The sequence below is a fragment of the Ovis canadensis genome, chromosome 20 (assembly GCF_042477335.2).
Source record: "Ovis canadensis isolate MfBH-ARS-UI-01 breed Bighorn chromosome 20, ARS-UI_OviCan_v2, whole genome shotgun sequence".
Taxonomy (NCBI): domain Eukaryota; kingdom Metazoa; phylum Chordata; class Mammalia; order Artiodactyla; family Bovidae; genus Ovis; species Ovis canadensis.
In genome coordinates, this window is record NC_091264.1 from 40,444,282 (window position 1) to 40,469,427 (window position 25,146).

General features: G+C 39.6%; 1 protein-coding gene across 2 annotated transcripts; it reads left to right on the forward strand.

Annotated features, from left to right (window-relative positions):
• Nucleotides 1–6,572: 6,572 nt before the first annotated feature.
• LOC138425240 (DLA class II histocompatibility antigen, DR-1 beta chain) lies at nucleotides 6,573–19,510 on the forward strand. 2 transcript variants are annotated; one of them, XM_069562863.1, is made up of 6 exons: nucleotides 6,573–7,809; nucleotides 14,360–14,629; nucleotides 16,761–17,042; nucleotides 17,777–17,887; nucleotides 18,366–18,389; nucleotides 18,673–19,510. In XM_069562863.1, exons 1-6 carry the CDS (start codon nucleotides 7,710–7,712, stop codon nucleotides 18,684–18,686), a joined length of 801 nt encoding a protein of 266 aa, XP_069418964.1. In that variant the 5' UTR covers nucleotides 6,573–7,709; the 3' UTR covers nucleotides 18,687–19,510. The 2 variants fall into 2 exon arrangements, with proteins under 2 accessions (XP_069418964.1, XP_069418962.1); XM_069562861.1 differs by lacking the exon at nucleotides 18,366–18,389 and having other exon boundaries at nucleotides 7,582–7,809; nucleotides 18,410–19,510.
• Nucleotides 19,511–25,146: the final 5,636 nt, after the last annotated feature.

Below are 25,146 nucleotides of genomic sequence, written 5' to 3' on the forward strand. Positions count from 1 at the left end.
ACTTAGCACACACTTAGCACACACACACATTCTTCAAGGTGCTGGCGTTGCCAGCATGAATGGGACCTACAGACTTGCACCTAGGGGTTCAGAGCTTACCTACTCTTGTTATAATGCACTGTAACAAGAGCTGTGATAGATTTGCACTTAACTGAAAATATAATGTGATACGACACAGCTATCTCAAGGTTATGATGAGAACTAAATGAAAATATAATGTGATACGACACAGCTATTTCAAGGTTATGATGAGAACTAAAGCTTCTGGAAGTACATAACTCAGTGCCTTATAGAAAATAATTGACAATTTGTTATTTGATTTTCCCTTCATTTGTCTGTGAAACCAGAATTGGGACAGTAGACCTCACTCACAGTCCCCATCTCTTCTAGGCTAGGAACAGTGGGGGAGACACCAAAATCACAGCTTTTTATTCGTGCTTTTAAATCGTAGGCAGGGACTTCTCACATAGTTTGAAAAGTCAGGCATCATGTCTCTATCATTCTAAAGGCCTGTCTCCTCCAGTCCTCACTCCACACTTTGCTTTACTCTGCAAACTCTCTTTCCTTCACAGCCACCTAACCATGTCCAGGATATTTTTGGCTTTTATTATCAACATCTAACTTAGTCATCCCATCCTTTCCTAATTTCTACCCAAGACTCTAAACAAGACTTTGTGGTTGTATGTATCTTAGTATCTGCTGGAGATAAGTGATGCTGCCTCATTCTCCATCTCCACTGGTTATATATATATAAACCCAGTTATCTGAGAAAGGATGTGGTTTTTCCAGAAAATCTTTCTCTTTCTCTTTAGATTTCTCCAAAGTGTCTTACTCAGAAGGAAACAACTGACACCCAGACTAACACGAAGAATGATCTTTTGGGTTCTGTCTCCAAAAGGAAATAAGAGACACGCTTATGAAAGACCTCAGGTTCCTCCCTTTGATAACAGGTTCCTCCTTGTTATCAAATATTAGTTGTAATACATGCCTGGATGTCCAAAAATGCATAATATTCCTACTGTCATCACACAAATCTCTTTGCCTAACTCATCATAATTAACCTTGGACTGCTAAGTGTTTTCCTAGTTAATATTTTTTCTAATCTCATTCCTTCCTTTCTAAACAATGTGACTTCTTTTCATTTTTCCAGTGCCTCACCTAGCATAGTTTAAACTTTGCATATCGGCCGATTGCCCAATATTACTAAGGGAGAAATTTTAATTCTGTCAAAAGGACTCCTCACTATTTATCACCTCCTGACCACCCCTCCCCCTACACACATGATTTCACTGTGGTTCCTAATCCCCAGATGTCTCTAGACAACCTGAAACATAACCCCTTCCTCTATGTTCTAAGTCTCACTTCCTCCAGAACTCACATCTCTACAAATACTTCCTTTTTGTTGTAAAGTATGTTTTTACTTATTTTTAATTATTTTGTTTTATCTTGAAAATTACTGTCACCAAGTTGTGTTTTGCCTGTTTTTTTAACAGATGTGTCTATGGTAGGTTTTGTCACATTAAAAAAATTATTTTATATATCTATCTTTACTATGGGTTTTAGTCTTTTTAAAAGTAGAATCTAAGTCATGTGTATATTTTAAGGCTTAGCATTAGAAGAATTCTCTGCATATAGGAAGCACTCAATAAATATTGTGAATTGAATATTCCCATCTAGGGCTTCGCAGGCGGCTCAGTTAGCAAAGAGTCTGCCTGCGATGCAGGAGACCCGGGTTCAATCCCTGGGTCAGGAACATCCTCTGGAGAAGGAAATGGCAACCCACTCCAGTATTCTTGCCTGAGAAATCCCATGGACAGAAGAGCCTGGAGGGCTACAGTCCATGGGGTTGCAACAGTCAGACATGACTTAGTGACTAAATCTACTTACCTAACTAGATTGCATGTGTAATGTACCTGCACATGTGGTGGGTTCTCAGTGAAAATTTGTTAAATGGTGGTGAATGGTTAGCATCATTGTAGGGAAAAGATATGAGGGATGGGTATCAAGAATATTTTTCTGACTGTAAGGATATGAGATTTGAAAATATGTGAAATAGGGACAATTCCAAAATTGTCTTTTCACTAAATTACTGCTTACTACTGCCAATCTGTGAGATGCCAACAATTTCTCCCATGTAGGAACAGATAATTATTTCTTCCTAGAAAATGAGAGGATAAACTGACTAGTGACCAAGGGTTAACCAGTCCCAGGACCATTTCCCAGATTACACTCAGTGCTCCTCATTTCGTAATTTCTTATTAATCACAAAACATTTTCTGGATATAGGGTGTTTGGTCTTATGGATGCCCTCTATTCTACTTTCCCTGACTCCTCAATGTATCCAAAAAAGTCTCATCAAAACATAATTCTGATATTTTATAGAATTATCTGTTTCAGAGTGTCTTGAGATTGATCTCTTGTCTCTATTCTCCCATACCAGTGGAGAATTGAAAAGAGACTCTTAAAGGGCAGATTCATTTGCTCCAGGCACCAACACCTTAGCAGACATTGAAAAGTGCCCATGTGCAAAAGATATTCAATCTTAGAGCACTGACCAGAGGGACAGGGACCTGTTGGGATTCTCTCTAGGGACAGAGGCAAGAGCAGGCTCCATTTTGACCTCTCCCTCTGCCTTGCTAAAGCTGGCAGGCACTATTTTATTTAATTGTAGATTTTACTCCAAATTTTTTTCTTGGTGAATGGTACTTCACATTTCAACTGACAAGCATTGTCTCTGTGCTTTTGGTCTGCCTTACAAACCTGGCAGGCACCATCTTTTTATTTTCCCCTTCAGCAGGTGCCAACTTCATGCTGTCCATCTCTCACACTCCACAGATCCAGTGTCTCCCAGAGGGGGGCTCTTACACATGTCTGGTGCTCCCGCTTTTATGTCTGGTGCCCTGGTTTGTGGAACTGTGACCAGGAGACACTCCAAATTAACTGGTTCTGGTGGCTGTGAGGGTTTATGCACACAGGTCCTGCAGGACTATAATCAGCAGAGAAAGATTTTTCAAATAACTCACACCCTTAGGGCATAGCAAGAGACAACAGACCCAGGAGCTCAGTCTTTTTGTGAAAGAAACCTCTAATTTATTATCATGCTTGCAGGATGAAGGGCATGGTTCTCGTTAAATACACACCTAAGGGCTAACTGGGATAAATATCTACTTCTGCTTTATTGACTATGCCAAAGACTTTAACTGTGTGGACCACAACAAACTCTGGAAAATTCTTAAAAAGATGGGCATACCAGACCACCTGACCTGCCTCTTGAGAAACCTATATGCAGGTCAGGAAAAACAGACTGGTTCCAAATAAGAAAGGAGTATGTCAAGGCTGTATATTGTCACCGTGCTTATTTAACTTATATGCAGAATACATCATGAGAAACGCTGGACTGGATGAAGCACAAGCTGGAATCAAGATTGCCAGGAGAAATATCAATAACCTCAAATATGCAGATGACACCACGCTTATGGAAGAAAGTGAAGAAGAACTCAAAAGCCTCTTGATGAAAGTGAAAGAGGAGAGTGAAAATGTTGGTTTAAAGCTCAACATTCAGAAAACTAAGATCATGGCATCTGGTCCCATCACTTCATGGCAAATAAATGGGGAAACAATGGAAACAGTGACAGACTTTATTTTGAGGGGCTCCAAAATCACAAGCTAGAATCAAGATTGCCAGGAGAAATATTAATAACCTCAGATATGCAGATTACATCACCCTTATGGCAGAAAGTGAAGAAGAACTAAAAAGCCTCTTGATGAAAGTGAAAGTGAAAAGTGAAAAAGTTTGCTTAAAGTTCAACATTCAGAAAACAAAGATTATGGCATCTGGTCCCATCACTTCATGGCAAATAGATGGGGAAACAGTGGAGACAGTGTCAGACTTTATTTTTTTGCACTCCAAAATCACTGCAGATGGTGACTGCAGCCATGAAATTAAAAGACACTTACTCCTTGGAAGGAAAGTTATGACCAACCTAGATAGCATATTCAAAAGCAGAGACATTACTTCGCCAACAAAGGTCTGTCTAGTCAAGGCTATGGTTTTTCCAGTGGTCATGTATGGATGTGAGAGTTGGACTGTGAATAAGGCTGAGCGCCGAAGAATTGATGCTTTTGAACTGTGGTGTTGGAGAAGACTCTCGAGAGTCCCTTGGACTGCAAGGAGATCCAACCAGTCCATTCTGAAGGAGATCAACCCTGAGATTCCTTTGGAAGGAATGATGATAAAGCTGAAATTCCAGTACTTTGGCCCCCTCATGTGAAGAGTTGACTCATTGGAAAAGACTCTGATGCTGGGAGGGATTGGGAGCAGGAGTAGAAGGGGACAACAAAGGATGAGATGGCTGGATGGCATCACTGACTCGATGGACGTGAATCTGAGTGAACTCCGGGAGTTGGTGATGGACAGAGAGGCCTGGCATGCTGCAGTTCATGGGGTTGCAAAGAGTCGGACATGACTGAGGACTGAACTGAACTGAAAATCACTGCAGATGGTGATTGCAACCATGAAATTAAAAGACACTTGCTCCTTGGAAGAAAAGTTATAACCAACCTAGACAGCATATTAAAAAGCAGAGACATACTTTGCCAACAAAGATCTGTCTAGTCAAAGCTATGGTTTTTCTAGTGGTCATGTATGGATGTCAGAGTTCATCTATAAAGAAAGCTGAGTGCCTAAGAATTGATGCTTTTGAGCTGTGGTGTTGGAGAAGACTCTTGAGAATCCTTGGACTGCAAAGAGATCCAACCAGTCTATCCTAAAGTACTTCTTTGGAAGGACTGATGCTGAAGCTGAAACTTCAATCCTTTAGCCACCTGATGCAAAGAACTGACTCATTAGAAAAGACCCGGATGCTGGGAAAGATTGAAGACAGGAGGAGAAAAGGATGACAGAAGATGAGATGGTTGAATGGTATCACCAACTCAATGTACATGAGTTTGGGTAAATTCTGGGAATTGGTGATTAACAGGGAGGGCTGGCATGCTGCAGTCCATGGGGTCAGAAAGAGTTGGACATGACTGAGTGACTGAACTGCACTGAACCGAAGGGCTGACTGTAAACCTTTCCAGGGACCCCGGAAGGCAGGGGCTGTCTTTGTGTTCTTCCTGTGCCACCCCAGAGCACCAGTGTCTCTCAGAGGGACACTCTTACAAATATCTGGTTTTTCATCTGCTTCCTTGTTTATTTTTTTGTGTCTGCCATTCAGGGATACCTTTTGATCTCTTGACTCTGGTGGCCAAGGGGGCTTGAATCCCTGTACACATTCCCAAGACATTTTATATTAAGGCTCAACAGGTGATATTATGACACTGATTTGCCAGAGGTGTGCTAAAGATTCATACATGCCACAAATTACTCCCAACATTTCAAGGCTTCCTTAAACATTCCTGAAACTATCTCATTTCAGTTCAGTTCAATTCAGTTGCTCAGTCATGTCTGATTCTTTGTGACCCCATGGACTGCAGCACACCAGTCCCTATCCAACACCAACTTCCAGGCCTTGCTCAGACTCATGTCCGTTGAGTTGGTGATGCCATCCAACCATCTCATCCTCTGTCATCCCCTTTTCCTCCTGCCTTCAGTCTTTCCTAGCATCAGAGTCTTTTCCAATGAGTCAGTTCTTTGTATCAGGTGGCCAAATATTGGAACTTCAACTTCAGCATCAGTCCTTCCAGTGAATATTCAGGTCTGATTTCCTTTAGGATTGACTGGTTGGATATCCTTGCAGTCCAAGGGACTCTCAAGAGTCTTCTCTAAACTATCTAGAATTTTACAATTCACTTAACAGTTTAAATCGCTATCATGTGGTGACTCTATCTTAACTAATAGAAAGGGGCAAACAGAGATACCCTTTCTATCTAGGTATGCACTCCAGTGAATTGTTCATACAGGAACATAACAATAAATTGTTTTGGATGGTGTGAAGTCACATAGCTATAAGATCATATGATAGATAGATAAAAAGAATACAGTCAAGACTAGAGATAGTGTAATTAAGAAAAGCAGTAGCACTGAAGGAATTGTAGACAGCTAAACACTTCTGGTGTTTCATTCATGTTCTGAAAGGAAAATAAACCAACTGCTATGTATTTTGCTTGGATGGCAGAAACAATCTGGTAGGACTGATTCTTGTCATGCTTTTGCATTTCCCATAGCTTAGAATTTTTATTCAGTAAAAAGCAACAAGTATTTGTCATTCCTGGAGAAGCTTATTTTGAATATTCATTATGTTATGTTCTGCTATGATTATTAAAAGGCATTTTTCTCTTGTTATTGATGTAGGCATGGTTTAGATGATTTTTCAAATTAACTGGCCATTTCCTTCTTATTTTAACAGTTTACTGAACTTCTTTCTCTTCTGAAAGTTTTTTTCAAGGTCAGATTCCAAATTCTGAATTACAGAGATTGACAAGCATTTTTGCACCTGGATCACCTTTAGCATCTCTGGATGGGTATTAAATAGCACCAAGTTTTCCTCCTTTACCTTGCTTGTGTAACATATGAAATGAACATATGACTTAAAAGTGGATGCTAGCAATAATTACTGAGGGTCATTTGCTTCAGTGTTCTCAAAATTGCTCTACAGTATTGAAAAATTGATTTTTTGGACAGGTACACCACGTAAGAAGAAATGTCCTTTCCCATTGAGGGAGAATCATTACTAATAAGCTTACTTTGTGAGGGTACAAACTTGTTTATAAGGATGGAGTACTAGCGAAATAACTGCTGAAATATTTTATTGTGTATTTTGAGTAAAACAGACAACATTCCAGACATACACCTGAAATCACTTGGGAATTTGCTAGTGGAAAATCTAAGTGGAATTTTGAAAAATAATTAGACCAGTATTTGTACCTTTAATAAAGAGGTGGATAGTTTGGCACAGCACAGTTAGATGAATACTCTGGTGATGCCACTAAACTCAGTGACAGCATCACTTGAAAGATCTTTTCACTCATGTTATGTTATTGACTAACTTTAAAATTTCCTTTTGTTTATCAGAGACACCCCTACCTCTCAGGAAGTACAGACTATATAGTCTCCAATCAACAATTATAATTCTGTAACATCATCTGTTACCAGAGATACTGTTTCTTGAAGTGTTCACAGAATCATAGCACATGCAGTACTGAAATTCCTGGAAGACTGAAGTGACTTCTTTTCAGTTATGAGAGTTTAAGTAATTTTCCAAAATCTGCACCACTAAATTATGGTGCAAGTAGGATAAGATTTAAGATCTTTACTTGCGATCATTTTCTCTCCACTCCCTCATCTCCTAACACACTCACATACATTTGTCAAAACGGCTGTGTTTCCAAGTGAGAGGAATGAATGCTCCTATAGAAACAAGTGTGTTACCATCACTGACCAGCACAAAGATAAATCACAATAGGGGCCCAGTTAAAATATTTCAGATGCAACAGGGTCAAATCTTTAAGGTACTAAATTAAAACAATCCTTTTAGTGGAGAAAAATTCTACGTTTCAGAAGAGGACCTTCATATTGAACCTCTGACCAGCAACTGATGATGCTATTTGCCTCTGATGTTGATTGGTTGCCTAGACTGGGCTCACCCAATCCAGGAGCAAATGAGTTCCTTGGTTGGTATTACTTGAGATGTGGGTGAAGGGGGTCACAGTACCCATTTGAGAGGGACTTGCCTGCTCCTCTCCCTCTCTATCCTCTACTGTTCTCCAGCATGGTGTGCCTGTATTTCTCCAGAGGCTCCCGGATGGCAGCTCTGATAGTGATGCTGATGGCGCTGAGCCCTCCCCTGGCCTGGGCCAGGAAGATCCAACGTAAGTTTATACCTTGGATGGTGACCTACCATGGGGTAGGGGGGTGGGGAGGAACAAAGTTAACTTTGTCACTACATCCAGGCCAGACCCCTTACAAACTGTGATATATTCTTATTGACCACCTATCTTTATCATATGGATCCTTAGTTCTTTCCACAGTAAAGGAGCCTGAGTGCTTGCCCACTTAATGAGAGTTGTGTAAGTTGCCGCCGAACACATGAACCATTTCTTTTCAACTCTCCTCCAATAAAACCTATCCAGCCTTGCATTCAATTCTCTTAGGGTCTTAAGATTTATAAATAAGAATGTAAAAATAATTCCTCATACAGCAGTTTCCTTTATTTATAGTGTGTTGTGTGTGTTAGTCACTCAGTCATGTCTGACTCTTTGTGACCCCGTGGACTGTAGCCCACCGGGCTCTTCTTTCCATGGGATTCTCCATGCAAGAATACTGGAGTGGGCAGCCATTGTCGTCTCCAGGGGATCTCACAACCCGGGGATTGAACCTGGGTGTCCCACATTGCAGGCAGACTCTTTATGGTTTTAGCCACCAGTTATGCCAAAAAAGGGCTTCCCAGTGGTGCTAGGGGTGAAGAATCTGCCTGCCAATGCAAGAGATGTAAGAGATGGGGTTTGATCCCTGGATCAGGAAGATCTTCTGGAGAAGGAATGGCAACCCACTCCAGTATTCTTGCTTGGAGAATCCCATGGATGGAAGAGCCTGGTGGGCTACAGTCCATGGGGTCGCAAAGGGACAGACACGATTGAAGCAATTTAGCATGCATGCCAAAAAAAGGGGAAGTTTTGCCAAAAAAAGGGGAAGTTTTGCCAAAAATTTTCTGTGGATTCAAAAGAAATTAGAAAGATCTCTCCTAGAAGATCCTGTTGTGTCCTCAATAGGACCTATGCTGTCTCTCCTTAGTATGTAAGAATATATCAAAAGGTCTCTCCCCATTAAGCTGTTTCCTTTCTCCTGAGCTCCAGTGTTTATAAGGATTATGTCCCTGTAATGGAAGTCCTCTGACAAAAGTTGGGGTTGGTTTTCTCTCTATTCTGTGGAAAGGACGCTAAAGCTTAAGCAGAGATTCTTAGTACTTGGAATGACTCTATAGATAAGGAGCATCTTATGGGATGTTCTATGACACTTAAAGAATTCACATAAATTCTGAAAACCTGACATAGGTTAGTATTCATCACAAGTCTATTTTGAATCTTTCTGCACAATCAGTTTCTCCTACATCTCCCCATTCTCTGCCCTGAACCCATGAGAAGGGATTTAACTAGCGGAGGACAAATTATATAGAATTCTGTTTTTGTAAGTCAATAGCAATCAATTATCAGCAATTTCATGTTGTTCAAACCATAAACCCTAAGCAGGGTACAGAGTATGAAGGTTGTTTCCATTGCATAGGGTTGAAAGTCAAAAAGCAAGTCAAGGGGGTTCATTGGCCTGTTGAGGTCTTGGCCTCAAATTTCATAGCTTCATTTATCATGTAGTCTCTGTTCCTTAATTATTCATGTTAATAAATCTTTCCAGTTATTCCCTACTCCTTTTCCAGTTATGTCATCACCATTATTGAAAGTCCCCAAGTTTACACAGACCATCAGCACTATATAGTGCATTAGATGAGATGAAATTTAGTGAAAATTTCTCTCTTTCTTAAAAATCACCTTTTACTTAACTTTGAATGTTTCTTACAACTAGTGGGAGGAGAAAGAGGAAATTTGTCTGAATTTGCCATAGAAGGTAGAAAGAATTTAATGTGTCATCAGAATAAAAGTGTTGGAGCTGGAGCCCCTTCTGGATGCTTTCCAAGATCCCCACAAAAATCAGCTTCCAAAACTCAGGGTTTATTTGTTTAGACCAAAAATCTGTTTTTTTTTTTTTTCCTGAACAGGAATTATATATTGGGCTCTGTTCTAGGCCCAGAACATTCTATTTGAATAAGGAAAAAAAGACCCCTGCTATCATGGAGACAGGAGTGAAAGACAACAACCCAATGAACTTTAACAAAGAAAAACATTTCAGAGACAAATAAGTGCTCTGAAACAAAAATATGTCAGGGTCATGGAACAATGAGAATTGCGTTCACCCAATTTCAGTTCAGGTGGCTGGTAAAAATGACATTTAGCTGAAATATGAATGATGGAAAGCCAGTCATTGAAGGATGTAAGGGAACAGGATGAAGTGAGGAAGATACTTGATTTTCTAAAGGGACAAAAAAGAAGGCAAGAAAGTGGCTGAAGCATAGAAAGCAAGTTGGCATGTGGAATAAGATGAGGTTGAAGATGAAGTCAGGGGACAAATCATATTAGGTCCTGATGGCTGTGGTAAAACATTTAAATTAAAAAAAAAAAAAAGATATGTCAATGCTACTGAGGGATTGTTTCCCAGGTGGCGCTACTGTTAAAGAATCTGCATGCAAATGCAGGAGATGTAAGAGATGTAAGAGACATGGGTTTGATCCCTACATCAGGAAGGTCCCCTGGAGGAGGAAATGGTAACGACTCCAGTATTCTTGCCCGGGGAACTCCATGAACAGAGGAGCCTGGGGGGCTACAGTCCATGGGGTCGCAAAGAGTCAGACATGATTTGAGCACAGCACAGCACTGAGGGATTAGGAAGAAAGTCATTTGGTGGTGCTGTTTATTGAAATAGGAAAAGTTTTGGAAGGAAATAATTTGAAGTGGGTGGATAGAAGAATAAGTTTTGTTTATTTTAAGTTTGAAATAATTTATTAACGTGTATGTGGAGCCTTCAAGAAGTTAATTGAAAACATCAAATTGGAATTCAAGAGGAGGCCAGAGCCAAAGGTATGTGTGTCAGGGTCATTGACATATGCACTATGTTAAAATATAAGAAAGTAGGGGAAGGAGACGGAGAAGGCAATGGCACGCCGCTCCAGTACTCTTGCCTGGAAAATCCCATGGATGGAGGAGCCTGGTAGGCTGCAGTCCATGGGGTCGTGAAGAGTCAGACATGACTGAGTGACTTCACTTTCACTTTTCACTTTCTTGCATTGGAGAAGGAAATGGCAACCCACTCCAGTGTTCTTGCCTGGAGAATCCCAGGGATGTGGGAGCCTGGTGGGCTGCCGTCTATGGGGTCGCACAGAGTAGGACACGACTGAAGCGACTTAGCAGCAGCAGCAGCAGGGGAAGGAGAGAGTGTGTGTAGATCAGAAAAAGAGAGCAAGGGCCATGTCCAGAGGGCCAAGGGCTTATGAGTCTGTAAAAGAGCCTGCGAAGGGGTACTGTTGATGTTGGGGAAAACCAAGAGAATGTGATGCATGCAAGTGAAGAAAATTTTTCAAGAAGGGAAGGAGTGGCAGTTGTGGTGAGTTTGACTAAGGAGGGTCAAGTGAGAACATGACAAAGAAATCAGCACTGGGTTTGGAGGACTTGATGTTTACAGTCAATAGAACATACAAGACAGGAGCTAGATTGGACCCTCTGAAGAAAGAATGAGAGCTGAAGAAGTGAGGAATGGATTACAGATGCCACATTTGAGTAGCTTAAATCAGGGGGAAACTGTGCCGTAGAATCAGAGAGTAAGCTGGACCTAAAGTATAAGAATAAAAGAACCTGAAGAAACGCTAGGAAGACTTGAGAACCAGAGAGGTTCAGTCACCAGCAAAAAACACTAGAATGCCCTTGTATGTATGCAGGGGTGACTGGTTATGGAAAAAGTCATTGGTTTATAAAACCTTATATTTATTAGTGACCTAATGTACAACAGTTACTCCCTGAGCTGATGAGGATGGAGTAACAAACAAAACAACCCAATCTCTATCAGCATGGAACATCAAAGCACTTCATAGTTGTTATGTACCAGGTCCATAAATTTCAGTATGTAATTCTTGTAACTGTCCTATCGAATCTGTAGCAATTAAAATATATCTATGGAATCTAATATTCAAAAAGTTTCAGTAATTTACCCAGTGTCACATAGTTGCTGCTAGAGCCCCGGTTATATAGTGTGAAACCGAGTTTATGGAAATTGCTTTTCTTTTATGTCAGCATACTCTGTGTTAGATTCATATATACATTATTATTTTATAGAAAGCAATGTTTCTGCTCTTTTGTGCTCAAAATGGTAATCAGTGATAAAATTAATTGAAGACAATTGCCAAATGATGATGAAGATATCACTTGCTTTAGCAAGTAAACAAGTAGATCTTGTCAGCTTACATTGGGTTTATAAAAACTAAAATGGCAATGTATTTATTGAGTACTTATGATATGAACAACACTAGAAAGACTGCTAGAGGCAATAAACAGGAGGAATATTCATTAATTTTGCATTTATTTTACAAGTTTCATGTGGGTTCACAGTGTATGTGCAGGCTGTCATGGGCATGTGAAGAAGAAGAAAAAGAAGTATTAAATGTACTCCTTCTGAAATTTTGTTAGCAAGTTGGGCTAAGGTTGCCAAATATAACACAGGATCCAGCTAAATTTAAAGTTCAGCTAAACAACAATAATTTCTGAAACCTATATTTTTATTTACTAAACTGGCAACCTTAAATTGGGCATGTGAGTTGCAGTAATAGTGCTAACCATATAAGCTACCATAAAAAAAATTTGACTTCACACAGTTTTATTTTTTAACTTTGTCATTGACAAGAAGGTATTAGAGAATTTCTGAATATTAAGATAGACTTGATCTGATTCACAGTGCACTTTCTGCCATCATTTATAAGTGAAAGTCTTTTCTCAGAGTCTGGGGAATTGCTCATTTCTTGTTAACTGTCTAAATGAGGTCACTTTCTCCCTTACTTTCTTCCTTTCCAATGGGACTTGACTACAGAAATAAGAATTCTTTGTATGACCAAGGCTGATAATTTAATGCCTACTGGTATTATTGGGAGTAGGAGACAAAGTTAGAAAATGAATTATTTGGGGCTCTGAATGGGAATAAAATGTCTGTGACTGTAGTTTACTCCTATACTATAGACAAGTAGTGGGCCAGTGGCAGAGAAATCAAGAAGGAAGATGATGTGAAGGATAAATTACATGACTTTGTAATTTGTTGTTGAGGGAAACAAAGAAGGCTTTGTACTGAATAAATGTGTTTTACTGGAAAAGTAGCTCTCCACTGGGGCTGGATTCTTAAAAAGTATAGATTTGAAGTAGGACCAAGACAGACTATTGGCAAAACTTTCAATGTAATTCTCAGCTGCTCCGAAATTAACAATGGTTTTTGCACCGTAGATTTTTTCAGATGGTTTATACTGATGGAGCTCATCTGGTGACGAACCACCACTCCTTACTCCTACTCCTTGACTCCTAAACATTTGGAAATATCTGGAGGCATTTTTGGTTGTTACACTGAGGGTTTCTTCTGACATCCACTGTGTAGGGGTAGCGGACACTGGTAAACAGCCTACCATCTACCGAACAGACCCCACCCCAACCCTCAGAGCCATATTTGACCCCTTAACTCATCAAGTCAGATTTGCCAATTGAGACTTGTTACAGTTTTTTAAAAAAATCTGTTTTTCTGAGATTTCTTAATTTGAAATCGCAGAAAAGAGTGTAGCACTGTATTAGGGTGATGGTTTAATTTCCTTAACGCTCCTCAGTAGTTCTCCTTACATATAGTATAAAGTCAAAATCTTAACATCACCTACAGGACTTTTAAGTTACTGGCTCAAGTTCTTGATTTCTCCTCCCTCTCACTCTCTGCACTTCAATGAAATATTTTTTCTAGTTCTTTAAAGAAGTCTGTCACTTCTTCCAAGCTTTTGTACATGGTATTAATGTACAAAATACAGACACCTGAAACGCATCTCCCTTTTGCCCTAAACATACACACACACCCAGTTTCCTCCCTCAGTGCATGTCAACTTAGCCTTTCAGGTTATCTTAAATGTCACTCTTAGGGACCACTTTTTGGCACCTAATGTAATTCAGGTCATCCTATAATTGATTGTTACAGAACTCTAACACTTCTGATTATTTCTCACTCTTGTATAAATTCTTTTATTGTTTAATTTTGTCTATCATTTTCACTAAAATTTAAGCTCCATGATTGGAGGGGACATGTCTGTTTTTGTTTCTTTGGATTCTGAGAGAGTAGCACAGGCCTGTGGCAAGGTCAGCCTCAACCGAACATTTGCAAAATGAGGTGAACATGTTTAAGGAACCGTTAAAAGAGCTGCAGGATGACAGGAGAGCGCTGGTTTTCTGGTGGAAGATTTAGGAAGAGGTGGTGAAGAGGCAAATCCTCTAAGTCCTCAGGCTTAGAGGACTCAGGCCTAGAGGGCTCCAGCCAAGCATGGAAGCTGGACTAGGTCGGGAAAGGCTTGGATAGGAGAGATTTCCCCAAGCCTCCCGCAGCCTTCCTCTGTTGAGAGAAGATGAAAGAACTCAAGGCGTGCTGGTAGTTGGGGTGCCATGGAGCCAGCGAAGGGGGATAGGGCTAGTCCTAGTGGCCCCAACTGAGCCTGGGCGTCCCGCATTGGTGGGTGTCACCCCTGCCCTCCATCCGTTATTAGCCACTCCCCAGGAGTCCGCTCCTGTGACCAGATCTATCCCGTCTCTGCAGCACATTTCCTGGAGTATTATAAGGGCGAGTGTCATTTCTTCAACGGGACCGAGCGGGTGCGGTTGCTGCACAGATTCTACACTAATGGAGAAGAGACCGTGCGCTTCGACAGCGACTGGGGCGAGTTCCGGGCGGTGACCCAACAGGGGCAGGAGGACGCCGAGCACTGGAACAGCCAGAAGGAGATCCTGGAGCAGAAGCGGGCCGAGGTGGACACGGTGTGCAGACACAACTATGGGGTCGTTGAGAGTTTCACTGTGCAGCGGCGAGGTGAGCGCGGGGGTGGACGGCCAGTATGGAGCAGTGTGTGTGTGTGTGTGTGTGTGTGTGTGAGAGAGAGAGAGAGAGTGGGAAAGAGAGAGAGACAGGCAGAAACAGAGATACTTCACTCAATGCGGGGCAAGTGTGTATGACTGTGAGTGGGTACAAGTTAGGAGGGTTCCTGCAAGAGCGTGTTGTCAGTAGACACTGTGATTTTGTCAATGCGTGATTGTGAGACGGGAGAGACAAGAGAGAGACAGGGCCGGAGACAGAGGTAGACTGAGTCCAGAGTAAGTATTAATATGTAGGATGTGAGCAAGTAGAAATTGGGGTTCCTGTGAGAGTCTGTTGTTGGAGAGACTGTGTGAATTTGTCAGTGACTATTGAGGGGAGTGTGAGTGTGTGTGAAGTGGGATGAAGAGAAGAGTGTGTGTGCCGGGAACAGTGCCCTGGGGTCTGAGTGGGCCAGGCGGGAGGGAAGGTGCTGGGGAGGGATACAGGAGGGAGGTTAAGAATTTGTCCATTTCTTCCAGGTTGTCCATTTTGTTGGTGTATAGTTGCTTGTAGCAGTCTCTTAGGATCCTTATGATCCCTTGCATTTTGTGGTGTCTGTTGTAACTTCTTTCTTGTTTTCTAATTTTATTGATTTGACTCCTCTCCCCCCACCCCCTTTTTTTTTACTTGATTGAGTCTGGCCAAAAGTTTATTAATTTTATTTATCTTCTCAAGAATCAGCTTTCAATTTCATTGATCTTTGCTATTGTTTTCTTCATTTCTGTTTCACTTACTTCTGTTCTGGTCTTTATGATTTCTTTCCTTCCAGTAACTTTGCATTTTCTTTGTTCTTCTTTCTCTAAAGTTGTAAGGTTGGTTGTTTATTTGGGGTCTTTCTTGTTTCTGAGTTAAGATTGTACTGCTATAAACTTCCCTCTTAGAACCACTCTTGCTGTGTCCCACAGGCTGTGGGTTGTTGCATTTGCCTATCATTTGTTTCTAGGTATTTTTAAAATTTCTTTAATTTCTTCATTAATCCATTGATTATTCAGAAACATACTGTTTAGCCTCCATGTGTTTTTGTTTTTTACAGTTTTTTTCCCCTGTAATTGATTTCTAATCTCACAGTGTTGTGGTTGGAAAAGATGCTTTAGATTAATCTTAAATCTTTCATCTTATGATATTGTAAAAATGTCTTTTCCTCAGATTTCATTTTTTTTTATTGAACCCATTAGCTTTAGGGATTGTATCAGGCACTAAGTATACATATTAATGAGTCTCCTATCCTCTCTTGAACTCAAATATGAGCTTAAAAAGAAAGAAAAATGTAAAATAATAATAGTTCCAAGTAAATATGCTTGTTTTACAAAGGAGATGGGTTGATCAGTGGTATGTAAGAATTTATATATACTTAAAAAAAGTTAATGGCTTTTCCTCTCCTTCAGGACTCACCGTTTTCTTGAGATTTAACTCACAGAGTACAATCACACGCATCTTTCGTAGGGCAGAACCATTTCTGAGATATTCTAAGATATGAGTGACTTGAGAGAGCTTTCCCAGGATTTCATCCCTTCTCTCCACACCTATCCTACTGCTTTCCCCCAATTTATCCACAAGGCTTTGAATTAAACAAGGATAATAACAGCTAAAATATATTATAGGGTAAATTCCTTTTATTGTGTTACATACTTTAGGTATATTAATCCTCAAATAATGAATGCTAAGAGAAAAGTTAGGACTAGTATCCTCCTTTATAGATGATAAAGTCAAGGCACAGAGGAATGTAAAAATTCTCCTAGGGTCTCAGTAAAAAGTAGAACCTGGATTTGAACCCAGGCAGTCTGGCTTCAGAAATTTTGCTTTTAAGTAGTATGTTATATGCCTTGCAAAGATGTATAAACATTTCAATTCAACAATGAATAACTATTTCACTGCATGAGAAAATATACATTTTCTCAACATCTTTCAAACTAATGGTCCGGTGTGTAAATGTTAAACATAAAGCTCATGGCATTAATTCCTATTGTGCCACTGGGCCTACCCACTGGGCTACAGTCTGGAACTTGAGAGTGGGGGCTGAAAGGCAGCTAACCAAGGAGACTTACTCTGTTGTCCTCACTAACTGCCTCCACCTTTTCTCTCCCAGTGGAGCCTACAGTGACTGTGTATCCTGCAAAGACCCAGCCCCTGCAGCACCACAACCTCCTGGTCTGCTCTGTGAATGGATTCTACCCAGGACACGTTGAAGTCAGGTGGTTCCGGAACGGCCACGAAGAGGAGGCTGGGGTGATCTCCACAGGCCTGATCCAGAATGGAGACTGGACCTTCCAGACCATGGTGATGCTTGAAACAGTTCCTCAGAGTGGAGAGGTCTACACCTGCCAAGTGGAGCACCCCAGCCGGACGAGCCCTCTCACAGTGGAATGGAGTGAGCTTTCTGATCTCATAAGTCCCTCACCCACCGTGGAGGGGGCTTGCTTTCCCCTGAGTGTCCCCTGAGTGTCTCCTCTCCCTACACCATGTGTTCATTTTCTCCTTGTTCTCCTGTCCTTCAGCCGAGGTTATTGGGGGAGCCCCGAGATAGCCTATGATAGAAATCCTCTGATAGTTTACAGATATCCTGGGATAGTTTCTCCAAATACCTACACTCCCTGGGGAGGCACTTCTGCTGGACAAGGAGAAAAGAGGTGTCCCTGTTCTGAGCTTCCCATGATATCACAAGTCATGGATACTACATGGCCTTGGGGACCAGTCCCCTGCCTCAGATTGGGCTTCTGACACTGTTGATCTGAGTTCTTCACTGTGACCTGAAAAGAGATGCACCCTCTACAATGTGCTTGGCATGAGCAGAGTCCAACCTCAGCTATGCTGTTTAATTACATCTGTCACCCTAGACAAGCTACTTAACCTCACTGAGTCCTTGGCTCCTCATCCATTAGATGTTGAAGTCATGTGACCTAATAGCATGGCTGTGTTGTTTAAATAAGTTCACTGAAGCTTGTAGCTACTCAATGTGATTTTTAATCTCTTTTCCAGAAATGGCCAATTATTCTAATTCTTCCAGGGCAGATTTCTTTCCTCATTCTCATAGTTCACAATTTCAGTCACAATTGGAGAAGAGAATTTGGGATAAAAATGACTAAAACTGGCTTCTTTTCTCAGGGGCACGGTCTGACTCAGCTCAGGGCAAGATGATGAGTGGAGTTGGGGGCTTCGTGCTGGGTCTGCTCTTCCTTGCGGTGGGGCTCTTCATCTACTTCAGGAATCAGAAAGGTAAGGAGCCTTTGGGCAGCTGAGCCTCCCCGCTGACTTTTGGAGGAAGACATATGGTTTTGCTCAAGTTAGTTCTCTGTACATCAATGGCCTCGTCTAAAGCTTATTTCCCTAACTGACTTTAATATCCTGGAGATTCAGAAATGTGTAGTCCATGGTTACTTATGGGTGAAACATAAGAGACTGTGGCTTGTAGAGATAAGGAAAGGTTAACATGCATGGGGATTTGGGTTGGAGATCCTGGGACAAATGCAGGAACAGACAATAAGGCTGACTTAATTGCATTGGATTGGTATGAGAGAAACTTCATTGGTCACATGCTGTCAGTGTTTGCCTTCATATAAACCCTGAAATCAGATGATATGGGTTATGGTATTAGGAAGATCTTGGGTGGGGCCCCGGGGCTTGGGACATTGTGTTTTGGGGATGGATCAACCTCTATATCTTTTAAGTATATATCTTCTTTTGTCTCTCCTAGGACGCCCTACACTTCAGCCAACAGGTATGCTCTTTATCTTTTAGAATCGTGTTTAGTCTCCCTGGAAGATGGTGGAGGAAACAAGACAGAGGCAGAAATAATGAAAGACTTTGGACCTGACTTCTCATCAGGCAGTTTACACTAAAGCTTCTTCTTTCAACTAAATAAAAGGCTTGTGCTCTAAAGTAGCTTTGCCTCAGGAAACTTAAGAATATCTTCCCCTTCCAACTGTAATGCTTTAATATTAACATTAACATTCCCCTGTAGAGTTATGTCTGGAAGCAACCCTCTCTTCTGTCTCTTGCAGGGCTCCTGAGCTGAAGTGAAGATGGTCACACTCAAGGAAGAACCTTCTGTCCCAGCTTCTTCACAGCGTGGAAAGGTTTCCTGCTTAGCGCTAACTCTTCCACAATGAAGTACTTTCTCAGGATCTCATTTGCTCCTGGCTCAGTGACCCTGTAGAAACTGTCCTCGATGGCTTTCTCAGTCACCCCCACCCCCCTGCCCTCAGCCTTTGACCTGGAAGTTATCAATATTGATTCCAGTACCTTATGTTCTTTCTTCCTTGGTTCCCTTTGTTTTCAACTTCTGTTTCCTGTGCATCTGAGCTCATCTGTTCATTTTACTTTATAATGTGTTCCCTCAAATAAATACGGAGTAAAAATCATCTGCTTCATACATCTTCCAAAAGAGAAGTCAAAGAAAAGATAAAGAAAGGGAAGATTACATCACACAGCAATAGCGTTTTTATTTATATTCCTGAATTTTGGTCACCTGTGGATCTAGAAACTTTCCTTTCTTCCTTTATTTTTCTCTTGGGTTTTCTGCATTCTGTTATTAGACATGTTTTCCTGAGAAAGCCCTTAAAGAACCCATTTCATGATGGTCCTCTACATCTCTGCATTTTCAAAGACAAATTCCTTTACACTATTGGATATAGAATTGGGAAGACAAATGTAAGAAATGCAGGTAACTTGTAAGGATGTGCTGCCCTCAACATTTTTGTAATCATGCTTTTTGTCTCTTTTTCACTGATTTTTTAAAAACTAGGGTACTTCTTGAACTATTTTTTTTTGTTATACTGATAGTGAGCTATAATACTTCAATCTTTTTCTGTCTCTCCAATAAACATAATTGATGTGCTATTTCTTTGGCTGAGATGCATTCTTCACCATAAATAGTTCTCAGAAGTCTATTAGGACAAAGCCACAAGTCGATAACATGCATTTCTGAGGCCCTCCAATTTCTGTTACAAATTTACTGTCTGTCACAGGGAAATCCCATATGGGTCTTAGCAGAAATCAGAGACCATGCTGGGAAACAAAAGGAGTTATATGAATACAGTGATGTATATCCAACAATGGACTACTCTGCATTTTTAGGAAAAAATGAGACTGTCTTACTATGGAGTAATCTCCAAAATTCACTTTCAGTATGTACAGAAGTGTGTGTACCATACACAGCATTTTGTTTAATAAGGTAGAAGAGGATAATAGGAACATGTAACTAAACCCATTCATTCAGTCTATCTACATATCATCTACTTACATTCATAAGTAGAGACAAAGGAAGGATTTTTTTTTAATGTTGTCTTAGCAGAATGAGGGGAAAGTTGAAGGGGACAAAGATGAAAGCTGGACTTTTTCAAATAAATCTTATTTAATATTTTAACTTGAGGCAGTTTTGAATATTTTGTGTGATAAAATTTAAATAATATTTAAAAGGTGATATCAAAAACTAAAAACCAGCTGTAATGATTGAAACAGACTTGTCAAAAATATATGATGAGAAACAAGCTAGAAAAGTTATTTTTACTTTACTTTTTTAGTATTTTTTGACTGTTGCATAGAACATTGTGGAACTATAATTATAAATCAGCATTTATCTATAAATTCCATAGAGTTCAGCTGTATAAAGGAGTTGGATAGGTTCTGAGAAAGGTAACTACATTGGATAAGCAGATAGTGGGTTTTGCTTTTGCATTCCTTCTGAAGAGTCATCTTTAAAGGTAAGTCAAATCTAAAGAGTAGATAGTAGATTCAGAAGCTCATTTCAGAGTAATGGTAATTTGAACACAATTTCTCCATAGAAGCAACTATTATTTTGTTTCCAACCATAGTCAAAATTTATTTTATGCATATGTTGATTATGTGTGAAAAACAGGTTATCATCTTATAGGAATTTGATAAGCTGATAGTCATATCTGCATTATGTATACATTTGGTATGAATTTTGTTTGATGCTAAGGTTGCAGCTTTACTCTCTTTTTGTTCTTCAAGATGAAGAAATGACTTGTCTCATTTTGTTTGAGATCAGTGTTCTGAAAAATAATGTAGAAAACTGAATGGTGTGAATATCTGAATCAAGATGCTTTCTGTTAGAAAACCCATTTTAACTGGCTTTACTTTTCATTATTATCTCACATAACACATAGACCTAAGGTGGTAAATCTGCAGAGCTGATTATCAGGCTGGTGGCATCACCAATTATCTGAAATGCAGGAAAAGACAACTGTTTCTTCTCCTTTGCTTTCATGGTGTGGCTACATTTAGAGTAGCTAAAAGACTGCAAAGTGCTGAAAGATGGTTGTCTTCACTGAGGAGAACAACTGGACTACTGCAGGGTTTATAAAGCTATTGAGGCAGAGATTAAAATAATGGCTATTAGAAGATAAGGCCAAGAGGCAGAAATATGCATTTTAGCCAGGGCCCCTGTGAACCAAATCATTTTGTACCAAATAAATCAAAGAATGTACCGAAAGAGACATTAATCTCATCAAGTAGCTTGTTAGTTCTTTACTTATATTTGTATTTCTTTAATAGCAGAGGTATTAACCCAGGTATAACAGGAGATATTTGTGATGACACAGACTCCTCTTTGTTCAGCCAACAAGTAATCTAAAACAATTCGATTATCTAAACCTCTATAAGCTCAGAGTAATTCTTATGCCTATAGAGGTAGCATACTTTGCTCCCCTTCAAGGCCAGGCTGCCTTGCTTTCTGCTTTGTGATTTTATTTTACTTATCTCAGATTTTTATCATCAAGCTGTAAAAATTTTGAGAAAAATAATGGAATTATATTTTTTGCAACTTTATTATAACTAAGCAATGTACCAAATGACTTTGCTTGAATTTTTCTTTTAATTCTTATTACAATTCACCAGTGTTTTCATAAGAGGAATCAGGCTAATTTAAGTAGACACCAGGGAATATATAGCTAGCAAATGACAGAGTCAAGATGAAGCCCAGGTTTAATTCATTTCAACAGCACTAATTTGCCAGTCTACCACACTATCAGTGATAATTTTGTTCAGTCACTTAGTTGCGTCCCACGCTTTGTGACCCCATGAACTGCGGCATGCCGGGCTTCCCTGTCCTTCACTATCTCCCGGCGTTTGCTCAGACTCATGTCCATTGAGTCGATGATGCCATCCAACTATCTCTTCCTCTGTCGCTCCATACTCCTCCTGCCCTCAGTCTTTCTCAGCATCAGGGTCTTTTCCAATGAGTTGATTCTTCACATCTGGTGGCCAAAGTTTTGGAGCTTCAGCTTCAGCATCAGTCCTTCCAATGAATATCCAGGACTGATTTCCTTTAGGATTGACTTGTTTGATCTTGCTGTCCAAGGGGCTCTCAAGAGTCTTCTCTGGCACCACAATTTGAAAGCATCATTTCTTTGGCACTCAATTTTCTTTATGGTCCAACTTTCACATCCATACATGACCACTGCAAAAACTATAGCTCTGACTACATGAACCTTTATCAGCAAAATGATGCCTCTGCTTTTTAATATGCTGCCTAGGTTTGTCATAGCTTTTCTTCCAAGGAGCAAGAATCTTTTAATTTTATGGCTACAGTCACCATCTGCAGTGATTTTTGAGCCCAAGAAAATGAAGTCTGTATCTGTTTTCATTTTCCCCCTATCTACTTGCCATAAAGTGATGGGACCAGATGCCAGATCTTAGTTTTAAGCCAACTTTTTTCACTCTCTTCTTTCACCCTCATCAAGAGGCTCTCTAGTTCCTCTTGCCATTAGGGTGGTATCATCTGTATATATGAGGTATATCTGAGGTTGCTGATATTTCTACTGGCAACCTTGATTCCAGGTTTTGATTCATCCAGCCAGTACATCACATGATGTACTCTGCATATAAACTAAATAAGCAGGGTGACTTAATTCCTTTGTTTTGGGGTAGGTTCTGTTGATCATTTTGGAAATAGATTAATCAAGTCATAATTTCAAAGATAAATGAGAAATAGCTCATTGTGACTCAAATATTCTTTGCCCCCACTTTAAGCTGTATCTCCCCCATCTTTTACTCAGGTTTTTCACTCAGGAACACATCTTCAAAAACAAGATGCCTCCAAGAATAAGGCAGGCTATTCTCTTGGTAATGAAACAGGTATCCCAGTATATATGAATGAAATGGGTAATGTCATTTCTCAGTGTCCTATCTCAATCTTCATTAAGTCTGGAGTGGGTGATGTTGATGTATAAATACTGTTGTATGTAAATAAATGCTTGTCTATTCTGCTCCCCACTCTGTTGCCATTTCCTCCCCACCATCGGTTCCACCGCTTATCAGAGGCCAAACCCTAGGCTTTCAGATTCATTCTACTGAAGGTGCAAATATTTCATTGACCTGGAGAATCAAGAACCAAAACCAAATTCTGAACCTAGAGCTAAGTAGAGATCTCGCAACAAACAAACACTGCTCTAGGTTTTTCCAGATGAGAACTGGACCACAGCAACTGGACTGTTTGCAGATCCTCTGAATGAGACTGAGCCCTGATAAACTGGGACTTTATTTGGAAAGTTAGCTGACGGAGAAGATGGCAGGCTAGTGCCTGAAAATAACCATCTTGTCAGAGCCTGAATGTTGTTTTTTTTTTCAGAGATGGGTGGAGATGAGGAAACAAAGTAAAAAGACCATTTAATTCTTGCAAATACTCCTAGAATGGCAAGCCTGGAAATATGTTTGTTTCACTTCTTTATAGCCCTTCATAGTGGGCAGGGTCAAGCTATCTCCCTGTTAGCCAAACAAAACACCTTAGACCAAGGGTCAAGCGGAAGGGGCTGGGCAGGGCTCCCTGAGGCAGGTTATGTATGCCTATAATAAGAAAAACGAAAAAGAATTAAAGTCACAGATGCAGATCCAGTATGGATTCAAATTACCTTTACAGTTACAGAGTTACTGTGGAGTTTAAATTGAATATATTGTGCTCTCACCTTTAGATTCCTTCCTCTTCTCCCCTCATCCTTTGATTTTGCAAAGGTCTCTCAATAGTCTCACCTATAACAAATTACAGTCTTTCCAAATAAACTGCTATTCCCTACACACTCCATGATTTCAAATTATAATACAAAGCTATATATTGGCAGAGAAATAGACACAAACAGATATGGAAGAGAAGAGAGAGCCCAGAGATAAACCCATATTTATACAGACAATTAATTTACAACAAAGGAGCAAAAAATATAAAATGGAGAAAAAATAGTTTCTTCAGTAAAAGATGTTGGGAAATAAGATGGCCACATGCAAAATAATGAAACTAAACCACCTTCTCACACCTTATACAAAAACAACTCAAAATCAATTAGAGACTCCTACATTCATAGACAGTGAACCCATAAAGGTCCTGGAAGCAAACATAGACAGTATGTTCTTTGACATGAATCTTAGTAATATCTTTCTGTGTATGTCTTCTTGGGAAAGGAAATCAAAAGCAAAAATAAAAGAATAGAACTGCATCAAATTAAAAAGCTTCTGCACATCAAAGACCAACATCAACAAAAAACACAACCTACTAAATGGGGGGAAATGTTTGCAAATCATATATCAGCATAAATTATCCAAAACAGATAAATAACTCACAGAACTCAACAATAACAAAAACTCAAATTAAAAAATATACATGCACTCTAATGTTCACACCAGCATTATTTACAGTATCCAAGATAAGAAAGCAACTTAAGTGTCCAACAACAGATAAAAAAGAAGGTTGTTTTATATATATGTATACATATATAATATATACACAATGGAATATTAGTCATAAAAAGGAATGAAGTCCTGCCATTTGCAACAATATGGATGGTCCTAGCGGATATTATGTTAGTGACATAAGTCAGAAAGAGGAAGACAAATACTACATACTATTACTTCTATAGAGAATATAAAAAACAAAAATTGAATTAATATAACAAAATAGAAACAGATTTTCAGTGTAGAAAACCACTAGTGATTACCAATAAGGAGAGAGAAAAGGGGAAGGACAAAATAGACTAAGACTAAGAGGTACAAACTACTATGTATAAAATAAATAAGCTAGAAGGATATATTGTAGAGCACAGGGAAATATAGCCATTACTTTATAACTTTGAACAGAGTATAATATACAAAAATATTAAACAACTATGTACACCAGAAACTAATATAATATTGTAAATCAACTATAGTTGTTATAAAAGTAAAATAAGTAATAGGACATTAACTTATTTCATTTTTATAATATATGTGGCTAAATTACGTAATCCACTGTGATTCCTTATCCTTTTAACTTTGGAGTTCTATCATCTGCATTTTTTGCCCTAAACAACATTTCTTATCTTTTTTGCTGTGTTAAGTTTTTAGGACTTTCTTTTCTACTGAATATCTCTCTTTTCAACCTACAACAAGATTTAATTTATTTTACCTAGTGCAATAAAAAGCTATGCAATGTATTGCACTTAATTTTATCACTGTTAATTTTTAAAGTTAAAAACATAACACTATACACA